General features: G+C 44.2%; 1 protein-coding gene across 20 annotated transcripts in view; it reads left to right on the top strand.

Moving 5' to 3' along the window:
• OBSCN (obscurin, cytoskeletal calmodulin and titin-interacting RhoGEF) overlaps positions 1 to 18,925 on the top strand; it is a 705,115-nt gene that overhangs the window by 176,498 nt on the left and 509,692 nt on the right. For all 20 annotated transcript variants that reach the window (XM_077490633.1, XM_077490622.1, XM_077490628.1 and 17 more), the window contains 4 exons: positions 3,283 to 3,395; positions 4,692 to 4,845; positions 15,344 to 15,505; positions 18,251 to 18,355. In XM_077490633.1, the coding sequence (XP_077346759.1) occupies positions 3,283 to 3,395; positions 4,692 to 4,845; positions 15,344 to 15,505; positions 18,251 to 18,355 (534 nt within the window). The remainder of the gene's footprint in view (positions 1 to 3,282; positions 3,396 to 4,691; positions 4,846 to 15,343; positions 15,506 to 18,250; positions 18,356 to 18,925) is intronic.

Genomic DNA, 18,925 nt, shown 5'->3' with positions numbered 1-18,925 from the left:
ACGACTTCTTGTTGATAGAACGGCCAGGCACACCTCCGAGGGATCTCGACAAGTTAAGGACCGTCTTTGGGAACCTCAATGTTCCCATCGCTGAACATAAGGTGGAAGGACCCGCACGTTCAATCACCTTCCTTGGAGTCAATTTAGACACCAGCTCCATGAAAGCCAGCCTGCCCCTTGACAAACTAACCCGCATCAAGGCGACACTCCACGAATTCACTCGGACCAGGGGATGTACAAGGAGACAGCTGCAGTCGCTGTTGGGCATGCTCAACTATGCCATGCGCATTATTCCACAAGGCCGTTCCTTTGTATCACGTCTGTTGGTCTACCTGTCTCAGGCTCAAGACCCGGATCAAATCCTCTGCCTAGACACCGCAGCTTTAGCAGACCTGGCAATGTGGGACGAGTTCCTGTCCAACTGGAATGGCATCTCTCTCTTCATCCCATGCATCTCACCTCTCTCACCACAGGTAGTCACAGATGCCGCGGCCTCTACAGGGTTTGCAGCAATTTTTGGCCACCATTGGTTCGCCGGACCCTGGCCTTCTCAAATTCTTAGGATCCCGGGGTTTAGTCAATCCTCTTCACTCTTCGAGCTCTACCCCATGGTTGCAGCCGCCCAGCTCTGGGGCCCTACCTGGTCTGGTCAAACGGTAGGCTTCACCACCGACAATCAGGCCACAGCCGAAATTGTCAATAAAGGCAGGTCTAAATCTCCCTCCGTGATGTCCTTCCTACGCAGGCTGGTGCAGCTGTCGCTACAGCACCAATTTAACGTTGTCTGCATGTTTATCCCAGGGAAATATAACCTCGCAGCTGACGCCCTGTCCCGTTTTAATTTCCGGTCCTTCTTTCTACAGGTTCCCAGTGCAGATACCACATCAGCTCCTATCCCGCATTGGTCGCAGTTGACCCTGGACTAGAGCCGCATCTACTAGGAGCCACGCAGCTCATCAACCGTTCTTTATCGGACAATACGCTGAAAGCCTACCAGGTAGCCTGGAAGGCCTTCAACACATTTCTGGTGGCCTCCACAGTAGGCACCCCCACAGATGCTAGACACATACTAGCCTTCATCTCGTACTGCCACAACCAACTGGCCTTGTCTTTTAACACCATCCGCCTATATTTAGCTGGCGTTCAGCACTTCCTCTCAATCCAGGATCCTACCAATCCCTCTGTTTTTTCATCCCACGCTGTCCGAGCCATACTACGCGGCATCCAAAAACAACAGCCGCCAGTGAAAGTCAAACGGCTCCCCATCACCAGTTCCATTTTCAGGGACATGTCCACCATACTCAACAGCTACCCCTTCGGTGCTCTCCCCAGTCTGGTCATACAGGCAGCCATTTACCTAGCCTTCTATGGCTTCCTTCGGCCCGGGGAGTTCACTCACAACAGCCCACACAGCCCAGTCCTCCGCAGACGTCATCTGCTCCGTCACCAGGACCATTTCATCCTCCACCTCCCGGTAACCAAGACCCAGCAGACAGGCACCGGCGTAGACATCCACCTCTTCAAGACTAACAATGCCTGGTGCCCGGTCGCGGTGCTTACACAGCTTCTCTCTCGGCTACCCGAGCTCCCGGACTCTAGCCCTCTTTTGCCCTTCCCGGTCAAACCACTAACTAACCACCAATTCATTAAGCATGTCAGGATTCTCCTCCGCAACTTGCTCCTCAATCCCAGTGAGTATTCCGGCCACTCCTTCCGCATCGGAGCAGCTTCATCCGCATCCCGGCATGGGGTCCCGGACCACGTCATCAAAAGGTTGGGCAGGTGGAAGTCGGCCTGCTTCACTCGGTACATCCCTAACCCACAGGTAGAGATGTCACGAGCATTCACTCAACTGGCTCAATAAAGATTAACCAGGAAACAATAAAACTCTTATCCCTACCTGACTGTTTTGCCCCCTTATTTTGGTATACCGTCCATTAGACCAAGGCACACTTTCAGGTCCATTTCATATAAGGTGTCTCATGATAAGCTTGTTTTGTTCAGATACATATCGGCCATAGGGCTCCAGCCATAAGTAAGAAGGCCAGTATGGTGGCCTGAATTTATGGGAGGAGCCCGGGGGGTATTTAACCAGCCCGTTCGCCTGGGGTAGTTGTCGGTTTCCGGTGCGCAATACCCTCCCTCCCATCCCCTTTTTTAGGGAATTTATCTAAAACATTTCTCTTCAATCACATTTATTCTAATTACTGGGTATGCCCCCTTATTTTGGTATACCGTCCATTAGACCAAGGCACACTTTCAGGTCCATTTCATATAAGGTGTCTCATGATAAGCTTGTTTTGTTCAGATACATATCGGCCATAGGGCTCCAGCCATAAATATATATATATATATATATATATATATACATATATATATATATATATATATATATATATATATATATACATATATATATATATATATATATATATATATATATATATATATATATATATATATATATATATATATACAGTATGTATTTAATGTATTATATAATATGTTATCATTATTATTTTTATCCTAATCTTTATTCCCTTTAAAGGGGTATATGATAAGAAATTAAACTTACCTTCATTGGTTGCCTTGGGTTTCAGCTTAGCTACACATGAGAATCTGCTTTGTCATTATTTTAAAACAAAGAACGCAATCATTTGCCCTTGAAATCATCCAAAATACATTTGTGAGTTAAGATCGTGAACATGCTTTTTGTTATATGTTCCACTAAAGTGGCTCAGTTCTTTAATACTCAAAGCCAAAGTCTGGAGCCCACACCACTCCCCGTATTTGTCTCAGGGAGCTACACTGGCTAAAATGTCAGCATCTGACACACTGAAAATGTCTCTGCCTCCTCTGGCCTCCTATGTCACTGCTGTATCCTGTAGAAAGCAGTGGTCTCTCTGCAGCGGTCGACACACCTCCTTCTAAACTCTTCAAGCAGTAGGGAGCATGAGCTTTGCTGATTGTGGAGCTATAGGAGAGACTCGCCAGGACGTGTGTTAGACCTCAGGAGAGAGACCACTGCGTCCTCATAGTGAGCAAGTATTCATCTATGCAGCATGCTGGCGGGACAGAGGCTTTTCTATTCAGGCTGTGGCTGCTTTCTGAAGGAAACCACCTGCACACCTTTTTGTTTTGATGCACCTGGAATGTATTTAGCTGACTTAAACTGAAGGTTCAATTGAGCTTTAATTTCTCCATTTTGTTGATAGTACACTTGGTAACTGTATGTGTGCAGACTGATTGATTCAATGTATATATTTCATTCTGCTCTTTTAGAACCTCCAGTGAAGATCAGCCATCCTCTCAAGGACATCACTGTGGCAGAAAAGGATAAGGTGACATTGGAGTGTGAGGTGTCCAGGGCTAATGCCGAGGTGAAATGGCTGAAGGTAAATAAGATTCTCAGCTTCTATGTACTATTCCACACTTTTACACCTTTGACTGAAAAGAAGTCTTTCTGTATGTTAATTGCAGCTTTTTTACATTGGTGACAGCGTCTCTTGATGTGTAATTTTTCTATCTTGGCTTCTCACGGATGGTAGTGGTAGTTCTGTAGCTCCCATTTTCTATTCCTTTATTTTTTGTTATTGCCTAGCTGGAGCCAGAAGAGGAATGGGGAGCTGTGATTCCTCAGCTCCTGTCCTCTTCTGCCATCTCCACTGCTATACCAGTGCTCCCTTCTTCTACTGTGGGTATCAGTCTCCAGGTGGGCAGAGCGTATCTTGGGGGGAGGGGGCATCTCCCTTTTGCATCCCAGGTGCCAGAATGGTCGAGTCTCTGCAGGTGGGTGGCAAAAAAAGTGGTGGGGACCCCCAAAGATGGGAACCCACCAGTATCTGTGTCCTTTTCTTAGGTGTATCCCATATGCGTGGCCTATCAGTTTGACCCCATACAAAGAAATTAAGGGTGCCGCTTCAGGATCGAGCAGGTCTGTATATGTTGACAACCGCTTGGCATGCAGGCAGGGAAAAGAGCTCACCTCAGTGCCATAGAAGTCAATGAGGAAGGAAAAGAAGTCCCAGAAGCCGCATATCATACTAACCCTCATATAACGAGTGGAAGCAGCCTCAGCCTAGGTTATGTCCAGACCACACACCCAATATGTTTTAGCCCGCCCATTGGGCTTAGTCAGGGGGTTCCCCTGACTGAACCCCGTGGGTGGGCCGAAACATGTCAGGGACTTTGGGGTCTTCCATTTTCATTGGCCTGTCAGCAGAGTCGTTGCTAGGTCTACAAAAGATCTGGGGCTAGAGCCCATAGCAGTGTAGTAAAGAAAGTCATACGCTTGGATGGGCATGCACATGTATATACAGTAATATACGTGTGTGTGTATATATATCCCCAGAGAGCCCCCCACTTACATCAGGGTCCCCAGAGAGCTCCCTTACATCAGGGTCCCCAGAGAGCCTCCTCTTACATCAGGGTCCCCAGAGAGCCTCCTCCTTACACCAGAATCCCCAGAGAACCTCCCCCTTGCATCAGGGTCCCCAGAGAGCCCCCCTTACATTAGAGTCCCCAGAGAACATCCCCCTTAAATCAGGGTCCCCAGAGAGCCTCCCCCTTGCATCAGGGTCCCCAGAGAGCCCCCCCCCACTTATATCAGGGTCCCCAGAGAGCCTCAACCAGACAAAATATATGAAAATATGGTATCAGAAAGCCATTCATTTGTCTATTGATCTTCTCAGGATGGATCTGAATTACGACCCAGCAAGAAGGTCACCATTATCTCCCAGGGCACAAAGAGAAACCTCACCATCCACAAGTGTGAGTTTGACGACAAGGGCACCTACGTCTGCGATGCTGGGGATGACAAGACATCCGCCAACCTGGCTGTTAAAGGTAGGTCAGAGATGGCAATCTGTGATATGGAGTGTGTGAATAACACCATCTGCCATGACATCACTAACCACCCACCCTGATTTATCTTTGTGATTTTGTGAAATCTGTTGATTAATTATGATGAGAAGATGGTTTAAATAAGTCTTTCTTGTGTTACATCTGACTTCCGGTCTCCACTTAAGTTGTACAGGCTTCTCCCCTGTACTGAAATAGTGATCAGTAGATCCAGAGATACATAGATCCAGAGATACAGCCTACTAAACTTGTGTGCAAATCTTGACTTGTCCTATAAAAGCTATACTTTACCCAGCTCATTCCAACCCCTACCAGTTGGTATATCAGAAGGCATGTATGATAGATGATAATTCTTCGGTAGTGAACGTATGTTCCATATATTTTCTCCATCTGGCAAAGAAACGAGTAGTAGAGCAGAAATTTAAGACTATGGTGTGCAGTCTTTCAATATGGAACAACGAGAGTATTGCTTGCTTCACGGCTTGTAGAGAAGGTGGCGATGATTTAATCCAGTGGCACATTATCATTCTGCGAGTCGCCATTAGACATATATGAGACTATTGTGTGAGAGTGGGTGGCCCTGTCGATGCGGAGGGGGAGACTGGTGTGTCACTTCCAATTAAGCATAAGAGTGGATCTTTGGATAGCTGCACCTTGCAGACCTTGAAAATATATGTGAGCACTGAGTCCCAGAACGTAGAGATTGCAGAGCATTCCCACAAACGGTGCAGCAGTGTAGGGTGGGATAGAGAGCACCAAGGGCAATTGAGCTTGGGTAGGTTCCGAGATGTTGGTGTGGAATGGGTAATATGCTCTGTGAATAATTTTAAAGTGGGTTTTCCGCCACGTTTCTGATATAGTGAGTTTGGGAATGTGGCAATAAGTTTGTAAGATCCTTTCCGGCAGTTCAGTGCATTGAATATTGAGGACCATTTCTGGAATGGGGTAAGGTGGTATTTATCCGCTTGGTGCACAATAAGGTTAGAGTAGAGACTGGAAATAGAGTAATCATCTTTCTGGAGCACTACATCTAGGTAAGATTTTTGTAGGGGATCTGTTTGAGGTCCATGACAAGTTCGGAAATGGCTAAGGAGCTGATGATGGTGGAAAGCATGGGACAGTGGCAAAGCGTATTCCCGTGAGAGATCTTGATATGATTTTAATTCACCCGGTCTACCACAATATAAAGGAGTAACAGTAGTGAGGCCATGTGTGCTCCACACATTGAAGGCTGTGTAGATAGTGGACAGGAGGAAAATGGGATTTCCCTGGATGGTAAGATAGCTGGATATATTTGAGGGTAGCCCCAGCAGTCTCCGCACCTCCCTCCAGGCAACCACTGTGTCTCTGATGTGGACATTTGATCTAAGATGTAGAGGCAGAGCTTTAAGAGTAGAATGGAGGACGTCTGGAAGGGTGGTGACCAGGGCTCCCTCAAGAATATGGTTTGAATACCGAGATTTACACGACAGCCAACCCAGACCTTGTCTAAGTAAACATGAGAGATTATAAAAACGTAAGTTGGGCAAGCCAGCACCACCTTCGGACTTAGGGATACAATGTTTTTGGAGAGCTATACGTGTTTTTTTGTTAGACCATAAGAAGGCAGTTAAAGCCTTGTGTATTTTTTGCACATCCGAGTGCTTTAATAAAAGAGGAATGGTCTGCATTGGGTAGAGTAGTCGTGCAAATGACACCATTTTAAATAAATGACATCTCCCAAAGAGCGAGAGAGGGAGGGTTGCCCAAGCTTCCAACTCCTTTACAATTTTTATTATTACAGATGGGTAACTGAGAGTGTATAAGGATGATGGCTCTCAACCATGTGTATCCCCAAGTATGTGATATAATGAGAGGCTAGAGTAAATGGTGAAGATAAACGCCATTTAGCGGATAATCTGGGGTTTAATGCTAGAACCTCACCTTTGTCAAAGTTAATCCTAAAGCCAGAGCTGAGTCGAAAGGACGCAAATAGGTAACATAGTGTATCAGAATCTGAAAGAGGATTGGTTGAGAAGAGCAAAATATCATCCATAAATAAAGCGGAATGGATAGTTTGGTCGCCAATGTTTATACCGCTAACACCAGCAGGCCAGTTGAGGATCCTGGACAAGGGTTCAATCGCTACCTGTCTTGTTCCCTTAGTAAGTGGTATGGTGTCAGAGCTAAAATCTGGAGTAACAAGGCGAGCTGTTGGGGATGCATACATTTGGTGTAGAAAACGTATTATCGAGCCCAAAACCCGAATGCAGTCATTACCCTAAATAGCTATGTAAAACTAATGTTATCAAAAGCCTTTTCAGTGTCTAGAGACTTTGGGTATGTTCAGAGTCTCTGAGCGCCCTGAAAAAAAGCCTGCTTGAGCTGGGTGAAGCTGGGTATAACATGCCCTTCCCCTTTTTGGATATCAGTTTAATGTGTTACTGAGTTCCCATGGGGAGGTATGGGCCCCCTTCCCACATGGCGGCAAATAAATGTTTCAAAGTGTCGGGATGAAATCACTTGTCAGTTTGTAGAATTCGGCAGTGTTTCCATCACGGCCTCGGGCCTTCGCTGAAGCTAGGGATTTAACAGTCTTTTGGATGTCTTCCACTGAAATGGGAGCATTAAGGGTCTCTAAGCCCCTGTACACACGGTCGGAGATTTCCACAACCAAATCCGTCGGATTTTGTACGTCGGATCCGAAACTGTTGCATACACACGGTCGGACAAAGTTGGCGAAAAAATCTGATCTTTCAGAACATGATGACGTAATTTCGTTACGATGGGACTACATTCAGGCTAGTAGCCAATAGCTTTGATGTAGGAATTTGATCTGAGCATGCGTGGCACTTGGTCCGATCAAAATTATTTACACATGATCGGAGTATGTCCGATCGGCCCAGTTGGTCGGGAAATATTTCCAACATGTTGGAAAATTGGGTCCGACGGATATTCCGACGGAATCAGTCCGATGCATGCCACACACAGTCGGATTATCCGACGACACAGTCCGATAGGACACATTCCGACGGATTCTCCGACCGTGTGTACAAGGGCTAAGTGTGCGGTGGTGAGTTGGGGCAGTCACACCTTGGATAACAAACAGATTCTCTGCCATTGTCTGATCGGTCGGGTCCTCAGAGTAGAGGGATGTATAATAATCAGTGAGTACTTTTTTTTATTTCTGCAGGAGAGGAAACAATAGAGCCAGCAGTGTTCTTAAGAGCAGAAATATAGGTAGGTCTTTTAGGACCTGCAGATAGTCAGGATAAAAGTTGCCTGCCTTGTTACCGTATCTGAAATGAAACGTAGAGTAGGATGTTTTAGCTGCTTCCTGTTGCTCAGCCCATAGATCCATGTTACGTTTAGCGAGCTACCAGGCTCTAATGTTATCCAAGGTGCGATTATGGGTTAAAATAGAATGTGCTGATCGTAGCATCTCACTATCTTGCATGTATTGCTGTCGGGAATGTTTTTTGAATTGTGCAGTATACGAGATAATCTTAACTCTAAGGAAGGCTTTACCCGCCTACCAAAAGAAGTTTGGATTGGTAAGGTGTGTACCGTTTGTGGAGGCATAGTCAGCCCAGGCAACACGGGGGAAGGTGGTGAAAAATCCTAATTTTCGGCTAAATATGAGGGGAATCGCCAAGTGGGTGAGGGCGATGATAGTTTAATGTTGGGCAAGTGGACAATAATGGGACTGTGGTCTGAGATCACTGTGTTGCCAATCTCTGGATCACAGAGCGATGACAATAAAGCTTGGGAGGCAAAAAAATTATCTGTTCGTGAAAAAGAATTGTGGGGGGGTGAAAAAAAGTAAAGTCACGGTCAGTCGGGTGGCATAAGTGCCAAAGTCTACAAACTGTATTGATGAAATGGCCCTGGCTAGTAGGGTAAGGTCTGTTATCGGAGAGTCAGGATTTCATGATGTCTGGGATCGGCAGCCTTCATGGTCCTCTGATGGACGCATGACAGAATTAAAGTCTCCTCCAACCAGGTGAAGAGTCTCAGGAGCATCCAAGACACCATGTCCTGAAAGAATAAAGTGTCAGGGGACTTGGGAGCATAAATGTTGGTGATAGTGATGTCTTTAGAAGCTAAGGATAGACGTAAGTCAGTGTGCGGCCAGTCGAGTCAGCTCAAATATCTCAAATAGTGTGTCTCAGATTTTTATGAAGCAGGATTGCCACCCTGCTTTGCGGCCTACTGCAGGAGAGCCATATACCTCTCCATCAGCAGATAAATGGGTCTCTTGAAGGAGCACCATATCAGCCCAGAGACATTTTAGATGGCTAAGAATTTGCATACGCTTATTGGGGGAATGAAGCCTCTTAACGTTCCATGAGATAATCTTTAGGCGATCCCTGTCATTTTGATGAGCCATGTCTGTTTACCAAGGGTTTGAATAAGAGTTATTATGTTATCAAGCCCTATGGCACTCAGTTCTCTAGTGAAGTGAGGGGTGATTATATATTGCAGATCGTTTGAGGGTAGAACAGTATAACAGGTAGATAATACAGGAAAACACAACACAAAAATAAAATAAAGCAAAAATAACAGAGCCAAGTGGATAAGCCACCCGGTGTATATTTGTGACTCCACTTTTTTCCACATGGTGATCATCTCCCATGCAGATCTCCCTCTCCCGCGTAGTGCTTGTTCCTCTCTTGGGAGTGAAAATTAAGCCTGGGTGGGGGGGGTGAAAGGTGGGAGGGTGGGAATCCAAGAAAGGTTCCCATAGAGAGGACGGAAGGGAAAGGGACCCGCTGTTAGCAGGTAGGAGCAGCCAGTATGTAAGTGACTGAGCAGACTTAAGAGTTTTAACCCAGGGAGCAAGAGAGCAGCTGGGAGAAGGATATACAATGTGGCTACAAAACCAAGTGAAACTAAACCAGTACAATTCAAACAGAAACTAAGGTAGTGGTCACATTGCTCATAATATAGCAAAAAGCGTAAAGGGAGCAAACAATAAAGTTACCAGCTCCCATTAGGACTTTGGAATCCGGAAGGCATCATGGACAGTTCAGGGAATTTCTGAGCGGTTAGCTTGGTTGGTAAAGCGACTGCGCTTGTATGGGGGCTTTTCAGGGCTGGGTTGGCTCTTAGTTAGGGCCCAGGAGTCCTTAACAGTTCTTGAGGAAGAGCCATCAACAGAGCTATTATGTTCCGTGTCCATGTCTGAAGGATGAGTGATGTAGTGCTCCGATTCAGCTGGGGATGAGAAGGTGAGATTTTCCCCTGTAGGAGATAGGATAAGGAGAATGGCTGGGTAGGCCAGGGTGAACTTGACATGATTGTTGTACAGGGTCGAGCAGATTGATGAGAATGCTTTGCACTGTTTCATCACCTCGATAGTAGTCTGCGCCATCAATGGAGAGGGTTCGCTGACGCCGGAACTTCTGTAGGATGGCGTTTTTGTCAGCGTAATTAAGGTATCTGACAATGACTGCTCTGGGTTTAGCACGGTGTTCAGTGTGCTGGCCTATGCGGTGAGCCCGCTCGATGCATGGTGTGTGGAAGCCAAGTAGCTCAGGGATAGTTTTGGCACAGAGATCTGTGAGCTGTGTGGTAGAGAATGATTCTGGCAGTCCAATAATCCGCAGATTGTTTCTTCTCAAACGATTCTCTAAATCGTCCAATTTGTCCTACAGTTCTCTATAAGCCCTTGTACACAAGGTCGGAGATTCCGACGGAATGTGTCCGATCGGACCGTTTTGTCGGATAATCCGACTGTGTGTGGTCTTCATTGGACTGTTTCCATCGGAGTATCCGACGGACCAAGTTTTCCAACTTGTCTGTAAAATTTTCCGACAACATGATCCGATCGGACCTTGTCCGATCATGTGTAGAGAATTCCGATCGGACAAAGTGCCGTCGGAATGTGTCCTATCGGACTGTGTCGTCGGATAATCTGACTGTGTGTGGCATGCATCGGACTGATTCCGTCGGAATATCCGTCGGACCCAATTTTCCAACATGTTGGAAATATTTCCCGACCAACTGGGCCGTTTGGACATACTCCGATCATATGTAAATAATTTTGATCGGACCAAGTGCCACGCATGCTCAGATCAAATTCCTACATCAAAGCTATTGGCTACTAGCCTGAATGTAGTCCCATCGTAACGAAATTACGTCATCACGTTCTGAAAGATCGGATTTTTTCGCCAACTTTGTCCGACCGTGTGTATGCAACAGTTTCGGACAAGATCCGACGTACAAAATCCGACGGATTTGGTTGTGGAAATCTCCGACCGTGTGTACAGGGGCTTAGAGACTGTCACGTATCAGATAAGACCAGAACTGTGTGGACTGCAACAGAGGAAACCCAAACGTGTATAAGTGAAATATGATTTATTAAAGAAAGTGAATAATATGAATACAACCACACAGTGCAATAAACCAACCAACAAAGACCCCCAAACAACAACAGACAGATATGTACAATAAATGGGAAATGCAAGTACCGTAAACGATAGGCAGGCCAGGGTCATACACAGAGGATCAGCAAATAAACAAGGGCAGTCCAGAATCAGAGTCACAAGCCAGGCCAAGGTCATACACGGGGAGATCAGCAAATGGGGTAAGGAACACAGGACAGGGAGAGGATGGATGGATCAGACTTCAGGACAGGAATAATGGTAACAGGTGGGACAGGGTTGGGACCAGGACAGGAAAACAGGATCAGAACCACAGGTCACAGGTTCAGGGTACAGGAACAGGTTCAGGATCGCAAGCAGCAGGTCAGGGCACAAGGAACAATACCGAGGCAAAGATATGACTGCTTGCCAGCTATTTATAGGCCTGTGATTGGCCTCAATTGACACCTGATTGCAGGAGGTGCTGCCTGCTCCATACTGCCAGGATCCATCCGCTGGTGGACGCCAGTACTGCGGCCCAAAGATGATATAGCATCAGCAGGGAAAAGCTCTCCTGACAGCTCAAAACTGACAGGAGACACCTGCTGGTGGACCTCAGTACTGCACGCCAAAAGACAGATATTATCAGCGGATGGAACATTTCCTGACAGAGACCCTTAATGCTCCCATTTCAGTGGAAGACATCCAAAAGACTGTTAAATCCCTAGCTTCAGCGAAGGCCTGGGGCCGTGATGGAAACATTGCCGAATTCTACAAACTGACAAGTGATTTCATCCCGACACTTTGAAACATTTATTTGCCGCCATGTGGGAAGGGGGCCCATACCTCCCCATGGGAACTCAGTAACACATTAAACTGATATCCAAAAAGGGGAAGGGCACGTTACACCCAGCTTCACCCAGCTCAAGCAGGCTTTTTTTCAGGGCGCTCAGAGACTCTGAACATACCCAAAGTCTCTAGACACTGAAAAGGCTTTTGATAACATTAGTTTTACATAGCTATTTAGGGTAATGACTGCATTCGGGTTTTGGGCTCAATAATACGTTTTCTACACCAAATGTGTGCATCCCCAACAGCTCGCCTTGTTACTCCAGATTTTAGCTCTGACACCATACCACTTACTAAGGGAACAAGACAGGTAGCGATTGAACCCTTGTCCAGGATCCTCAACTGGCCTGCTGGTGTTAGCGGTATAAACATTGGCGACCAAACTATCCATTCCGCTTTATTTATGGATGATATTTTGCTCTTCTCAACCAATCCTCTTTCAGATTCTGATATACTATGTTACCTATTTGCGTCCTTTCGACTCGGCTCTGGCTTTAGGATTAACTTTGACAAAGGTGAGGTTCTAGCATTAAACCCCAGATTATCCGCTAAATGGCGTTTATCTTCACCATTTACTCTAGCCTCTCATTATATCACATACTTGGGGATACACATGGTTGAGAGCCATCATCCTTATACACTCTCAGTTACCCATCTGTAATATTAAAAATTGTAAAGGAGTTGGAAGCTTGGGCAACCCTCCCTCTCTCGCTCTTTGGGAGATGTCATTTATTTAAAATGGTGTCATTTGCACGACTACTCTACCCAATGCAGACCATTCCTCTTTTATTAAAGCACTCGGATGTGCAAAAAATACACAAGGCTTTAAATGCCTTCTTATGGTCTAACAAAAAAACACGTATAGCTCTCCAAAAACGTTGTATCCCTAAGTCCGAAGGTGGTGCTGGCTTGCCCAACTTAAGTTTTTATAATCTCTCATGTTTACTTAGACAAGGTCTGGGTTGGCTGTCGTGTAAATCTCGGTATTCAAACCATATTCTTGAGGGTCACCACCCTCCCAGACGTCCTCCATTCTACTCTTAAAGCTCTGCCTCTACATCTTAGATCAAATGTCCACATCAGAGACACAGTGGTTGCCTGGAGGGAGGTGCGGAGACTGCTGGGGCTACCCTCAAATATATCCAGCTATCTTACCATCCAGGGAAATCCCATTTTCCTCCTGTCCACTATCTATACAGCCTTCAATGTGTGGAGCACACATGGCCTCACTACTGTTACTCCTTTATATTGTGGTAGACCGGGTGAATTAAAATCATATCAAGATCTCTCACGGGAATACGCTTTGCCACTGTCCCATGCTTTCCACCATCATCAGCTCCTTAGCCATTTCCGAACTTGTCATGGACCTCAAACAGATCCCCTACAAAAATCTTACCTACATGTAGTGCTCCAGAAAGATGATTACTCTATTTCCAGTCTCTACTCTAACCTTATTGTGCGCCAAGCGGATAAATACCACCTTACCCCATTCCAGAAATGGTCCTCAATATTCAATGCACTGAACTGCCGGAAAGGATCTTACAAACTTATTGCCACATTCCCAAACTCACTATATCAGAAACGTGGCGGAAAACCCACTTTAAAATTATTCACAGAGCATATTACCCATTCCGCACCAACATCTCGGAACCTACCCAAGCTCAATTGCCCTTGGTGCTCTCTATCCCACCCTACACTGCTGCACCGTTTGTGGGAATGCTCTGCAATCTCTACGTTCTGGGACTCAGTGCCCACATATATTTTCAAGGTCTGCAAGGTGCAGCTATCCAAAGATCCACTCTTATGCTTAATTGGAAGTGACACACCAGTCTCCCCCTCCGCATCGACAGGGCCACCCACTCTCACACAATAGTCTCATATATGTCTAATGGCGACTCGCAGAATGATAATGTGCCACTGGATTAAATCATCGCCACCTTCTCTACAAGCCGTGAAGCAAGCAATACTATCGTTGTTCCATATTGAAAGACTGCACACCATAGTCTTAAATTTCTGCTCTACTACTTGTTTCTTTGCCAGATGGAGAAAATATATGGAACATACGTTCACTACCGAAGAATTATCATCTATCATACATGCCTTCTGATATACCAACTGGTAGGGGTTGGAATGAGCTGGGTAAAGTATAGCTTTTATAGGACAAGTCAAGATTTGCACACAAGTTTCGATCGGATTTTCCGACAACTTTGTCCGACCGTGTGTATGCAACAGTTTCGGACAAAATCCGTCAGACAAAATCCGACAGACAAAATCCGGCGGATTTGGTTGTTGGAATGTCCGACCATGTGTACAAGGGATTAGAGTGTGTGAGGCATGCAGCAGCATTGGCTTTAGTTTCATCCTCCAGTGGGGAGATTCTCTCCTCTGTGTGGGAAATAGGTTGAGCCTAATTCTGGAGTTCTACATGGAACTATTCCATTCCCCTCTGCACTGCAGCATCCACTGTAGCAGCCAGGGTAGGTGTTAAGAGGGCTACAACCGCCTGGGCTATGCCTGCAGGAGAGGTAGGATCCCAGTCTGTTGTGACCGCGGGAGACTGTACTGTCTCTATAGGGCCGGGTGCAGGCGCGATCTTGGCCGCCCCCCCGCCGTATCAGCTGAGGGCTGTATGCTGGAGAAGAACAATCGGTTGTGGGAACGCTCCACAAACTGATCCATGAGTGTCTCGCCAAGTACTGGAGATGGAGGGGGTGTCCCCGAGGCATGTAGTGTGCTTTAAATGCACGTTTGGAGAGGTGTGCAGCAGGAGCTTGCCCTGCCAACCTCCTCCTCATGTAGCGCCGGAACCAGAAGCCGAGGTCAGGTGTTTATTTTGGAAGAAAGGAAATCGCTCACAATCTTTGTTCCAGTTCATCCCAAAGCAATTCAGTAGTGTTTAAGTCAAGTACTGATGTTGAATGGGAGACCTGTCCTGTAAGGTACCAATTCATCCCAAAGGTGTTAAGTTCCTCCACACCGAACTGATCAAACCGTGTCTTTATGGAGAAGGCTTTGTACACAGGGGCATAGTTAATTGGAATGGTGGCACCAGGTCCAATTCCAGCTATATGGATCTAATGTCAGTTTTGGCATTGGGCGTTTTCACTAAAAGTAATTTCTCCTTATGTAGATTTCCATCATACCCTTAGTTTGAATTAGTCCAGCTTTGCTTCAAACTAAACTTTATCTTGTTTGAAACCTATAATTTTTCCAAGTTGTTGTTGCCATGTGGATTGCTTTGTATCATTCATTCATTCATTCATCATCACGCTTCCTCATCTGAACCATAGCCCGGGAAATCCATTTCATTAAGCCATTAGTGGATGTGGAGGTGGAGGAGAAGGGATCAGCCTCGTTCCTCTGTCAGATCTCTCACGATGACGTCCAGACTCAGTGGTATAAAAATGGCGTCAAGCTGAGGGCGGGAGAGAATGCTAAGATGCGTCAGGAAGGTGAGTGTGAAAGGTGTTGGTATATGTTTAAAAAGCACCTGTCTCCTGGGAATGGGGAGAAGTAATAATTTTCTTATAAATTTACTGGATTATTCAATGATGTTTATTTTATGTAAAATTCTGGCATTCAGCCCCTTGTACCAGGATGTAGGGTAATTCTGTGGCTGACATTACTTTAAAAAAGAACATTGCTGAGTACTGGCCACACAACATAGCTCTATAGATAAACCTGTTGCTTTTTTTAGTTTGGCCAGAGTGGGAAGAGGAATCCTGACATTTGAAAGAGTTTTTTTATCTTTTCATATTTCATCCAAAACTAAAATGCGGTTTTGCCTGGAGTTACACAATGATGCAACCTTTATCTTTTGACTAGTTCCGAAAATCTTTTACTTTCCTTATTTGCTTTCCCTTTTCTTTCTCTTATACCCTTTTCTTTACACTCATTTTATTTCCTATCCTATCTTTTTATTTTAATTTCTTTACTTTCTTTTTCCTGCCCTTCAATTTCCCTTCCTTTCCATTTTCACTGCTATTTCTTCCTTTTGATTTCCTTCTCTTCTTTTTACTATTAAATTCCTCCCCTTTTGCGTTTTCTCTTTCCTTTCCTCTACTTAGCTATTCCTTTCCCTTTCCTTAGTTTCTTCCTTTCTCTTCCACTCATCCCCCTTACGTTAACACTCACCTTATTTCCTATCCTCTACTTTTATCTTGAAGTGATTGTAAAGCCAAAAAAATCTAAGTGCAAGTATATCAAATCTTGGTGGCATTTATCTGTATATTACACCATACTGCCAATAAGCGATACAATTTCCCTTTCCCCTTCCCTATTTCCTTTTCTTCCTCTCATCTTCTTTTCTTTGTTCTCATCTTATTTTCTATCCTCTACTTTTTATTTTTATTTCTTTACTTTCTTTTTCCTGCCCTTTACCTACCTTTTATTCCACTTTTAATGACCTTTCCTTTCATTTTCTTTCCTTTCCATCTTCCTTTCCTATCCTAAAATCATCTCTTTTTTTCCTTTATGCTTTCCTTTTTTATTTTTTTATTTTTTTTTACTTTTTATTTTCTCTACTAAGCCCTCTTTCCTTTGAATTTATTTTCCTTTCCCTTTCATTTTTCCTTTCCTTAGCCTTTTCCTTTCCTTTCCCTTTTCTCTTTCTTTTTCCTCTTTTTCTCTTTCTTTCTCTCTCTTTCTCTTTCCTCTCTTTCTCCCCTCTCTTTCTCTTTCTCTCCTCTCTCTCTCTTTCCCCTCTTTATCAATCTTCCCTTTCCCGTACCCTTTCCCGTTCCCTTTCCCCTTCCCTCTATCTCTTTCCTGGGCTCTTCTTTCCATTCTTGACCTTTCCTTCCTTTTATTTTTTTATTGTTGCCTTCTTTTTCTTTCTGTTATTCTCCTTTTCTTTCATGTCCTTTCTTCTCCTGTGCTATAATAAGGTATGCATATTAGGTGACATTACCCCCTTTTCTGCTAGCTGAGGGTGGGACCTTTCTTCATTAGTCAGTTTACAGAGGCTGCCAACAAGCATACAGCTATTCTCTGTGCATGCTTTACAAGATATACATTATGAGCATTCCCTGAAATGAATGCTTGTGAAAATATATATTTTATTTTTACAAATAATTAGCCTACATTTTTTTTTATAAAACTGAACAAAAAAAATCTAAGTGCAAGTATATCAAATCTTGGTGGCATTTAATGGTATATTGCACCATACTGCCAATAAGTGATACAATTTCCCTTTCCCCTTCCCTAGTTTCTGTTCATTTTCTTCCTCTCATCTTCTTTGCTTTGTTCTCACCTTTACTTTTAATTTTTTTTCTTTACTTTCTTTTTCCTGCCCTTTACCTACCTTTTATTCCACTGTTAATGACATTTCCTTTCATTTTCTTTCCTTTCCTATCCTAAAATCATCTCTTTTTTCCTTTGCTTTATCCTTTCCTTCCTTTTTATTTTTATTTATTTTTTACTTTTTCTTTTCTCTGCTAAGCCCTCTTTCCTTTGAATTTATTTACCTTTCCCTTTAATTTTTCCTTTCCTTTCCTTTTTTTCTTTCTTTTTCCTCTTTTTCTCTCTCTCTCTCTCTCTCTCTCTCCCTTTCCTCTCTTTCTCTTTCTCCCTCTCTTTCTCTTTCTTTCCTCTCTCTTTCTTTCCCCACTTTATCAATCTTCCCTTTCCCGTTCCCTTTCCTGTTCCCTTTCCCCTTCCCTTTATCTCTTTCCTGGGCTCTTCTTTCCATTCTTGACCTTTCCTTCCTTTTATTTTTTATTGTTGCCTTCTTTTTCTTTCTGTTATTCTCCTTTTCTTTCATGTCTATGCATATCAGGTGACATTACCCCCTTTTCTGCTAGCTTAGGGTGGGACCTGTCTTCATTAGTCAGTTTACAGAGGCTGCCAACAAGCATACAGCTATTCTCTGTGCATGCTTTACAAGCTATACATTATGAGCATACCCTGTAATGAATGCTTGTGAAAATATAATTTTTTTTTACAAATAATAAGCCTTCAATTTCTTTTTATAAAACTGAAAAAAAAAAAAATCTAAGTGCAAGTATATCAAATCTTGGTGGCATTTATTGGTATATTTCACCAATTTCTGCCAATAAGCGATACAATGTACAGATGAAGGTAAAACTCCACTTTTGTTCCTGACAAAATGCAGTAAATATGATAAGTATTCTACACACAACCTTCCCTCTTGTCACAGTTTCATTTGCTTATTCTGATAAAGATGCTTTTGATTCCAGGGAGGACGTATTCTTTGAACTTCAAAAGCGTTCAGTCTGAGGATGCTGGAGAGATTAAATTTGTGGCAGAAAATGCAGAATCTCGTGCTAATCTGCTTATTAAAGGTGAGGACAGAATTGTTTGGAAGTCTTATAGGCAAAGACAATCTTAGCTGATCTCTAGGCAAGCAGCTAAAACTCAGTTGATACACCAATATGTCGATACGAAAATCTTCAAGAAAGCAAGAATTGACACACGCAAAAGGTGTAAAAGGAGAGTTCTTTACTGGAATAAAGATTTTTAATATGTTAATTACAGAAAGTTACATAGGGTAATATCCATGGAAGAAAATAGTCACAGCAGTCAAATCAAAACTGTGTACACCCTTCTAACTATCTACAAGGTAATATTTATCTTAACCAGCAGTCTCCAAACTGTGACCCGGGGTCCCAATGTGGCCCTTTGCTTGCCTTTATCCGACCATTGGGGCACTATTCCATCCACTGACACCCACAATGGGGCATAATTCCTCCCACTGACACCCAACGACCTGGCAGAACTCCTCCCACTGACACCAACAATGTGGCAGTGATCCTTCCATTGACACCATCGATGCAGCATATGTTTGATGGGGCATAATTCCTTCCACTAGTATCAACAATGGGACACTAATCCTTTCACAGACACCAAGAATA

This window comes from Lithobates pipiens, unplaced genomic scaffold (genome assembly GCF_037356315.1).
Source record: "Lithobates pipiens isolate NorthernLeopardFrog02 unplaced genomic scaffold, aLitPip1_a1.2 Scaffold_19, whole genome shotgun sequence".
In the NCBI taxonomy this organism is placed as follows: Eukaryota; Metazoa; Chordata; class Amphibia; order Anura; family Ranidae; genus Lithobates; species Lithobates pipiens.
This window is presented reverse-complemented; position numbering and strand designations above follow the sequence as displayed.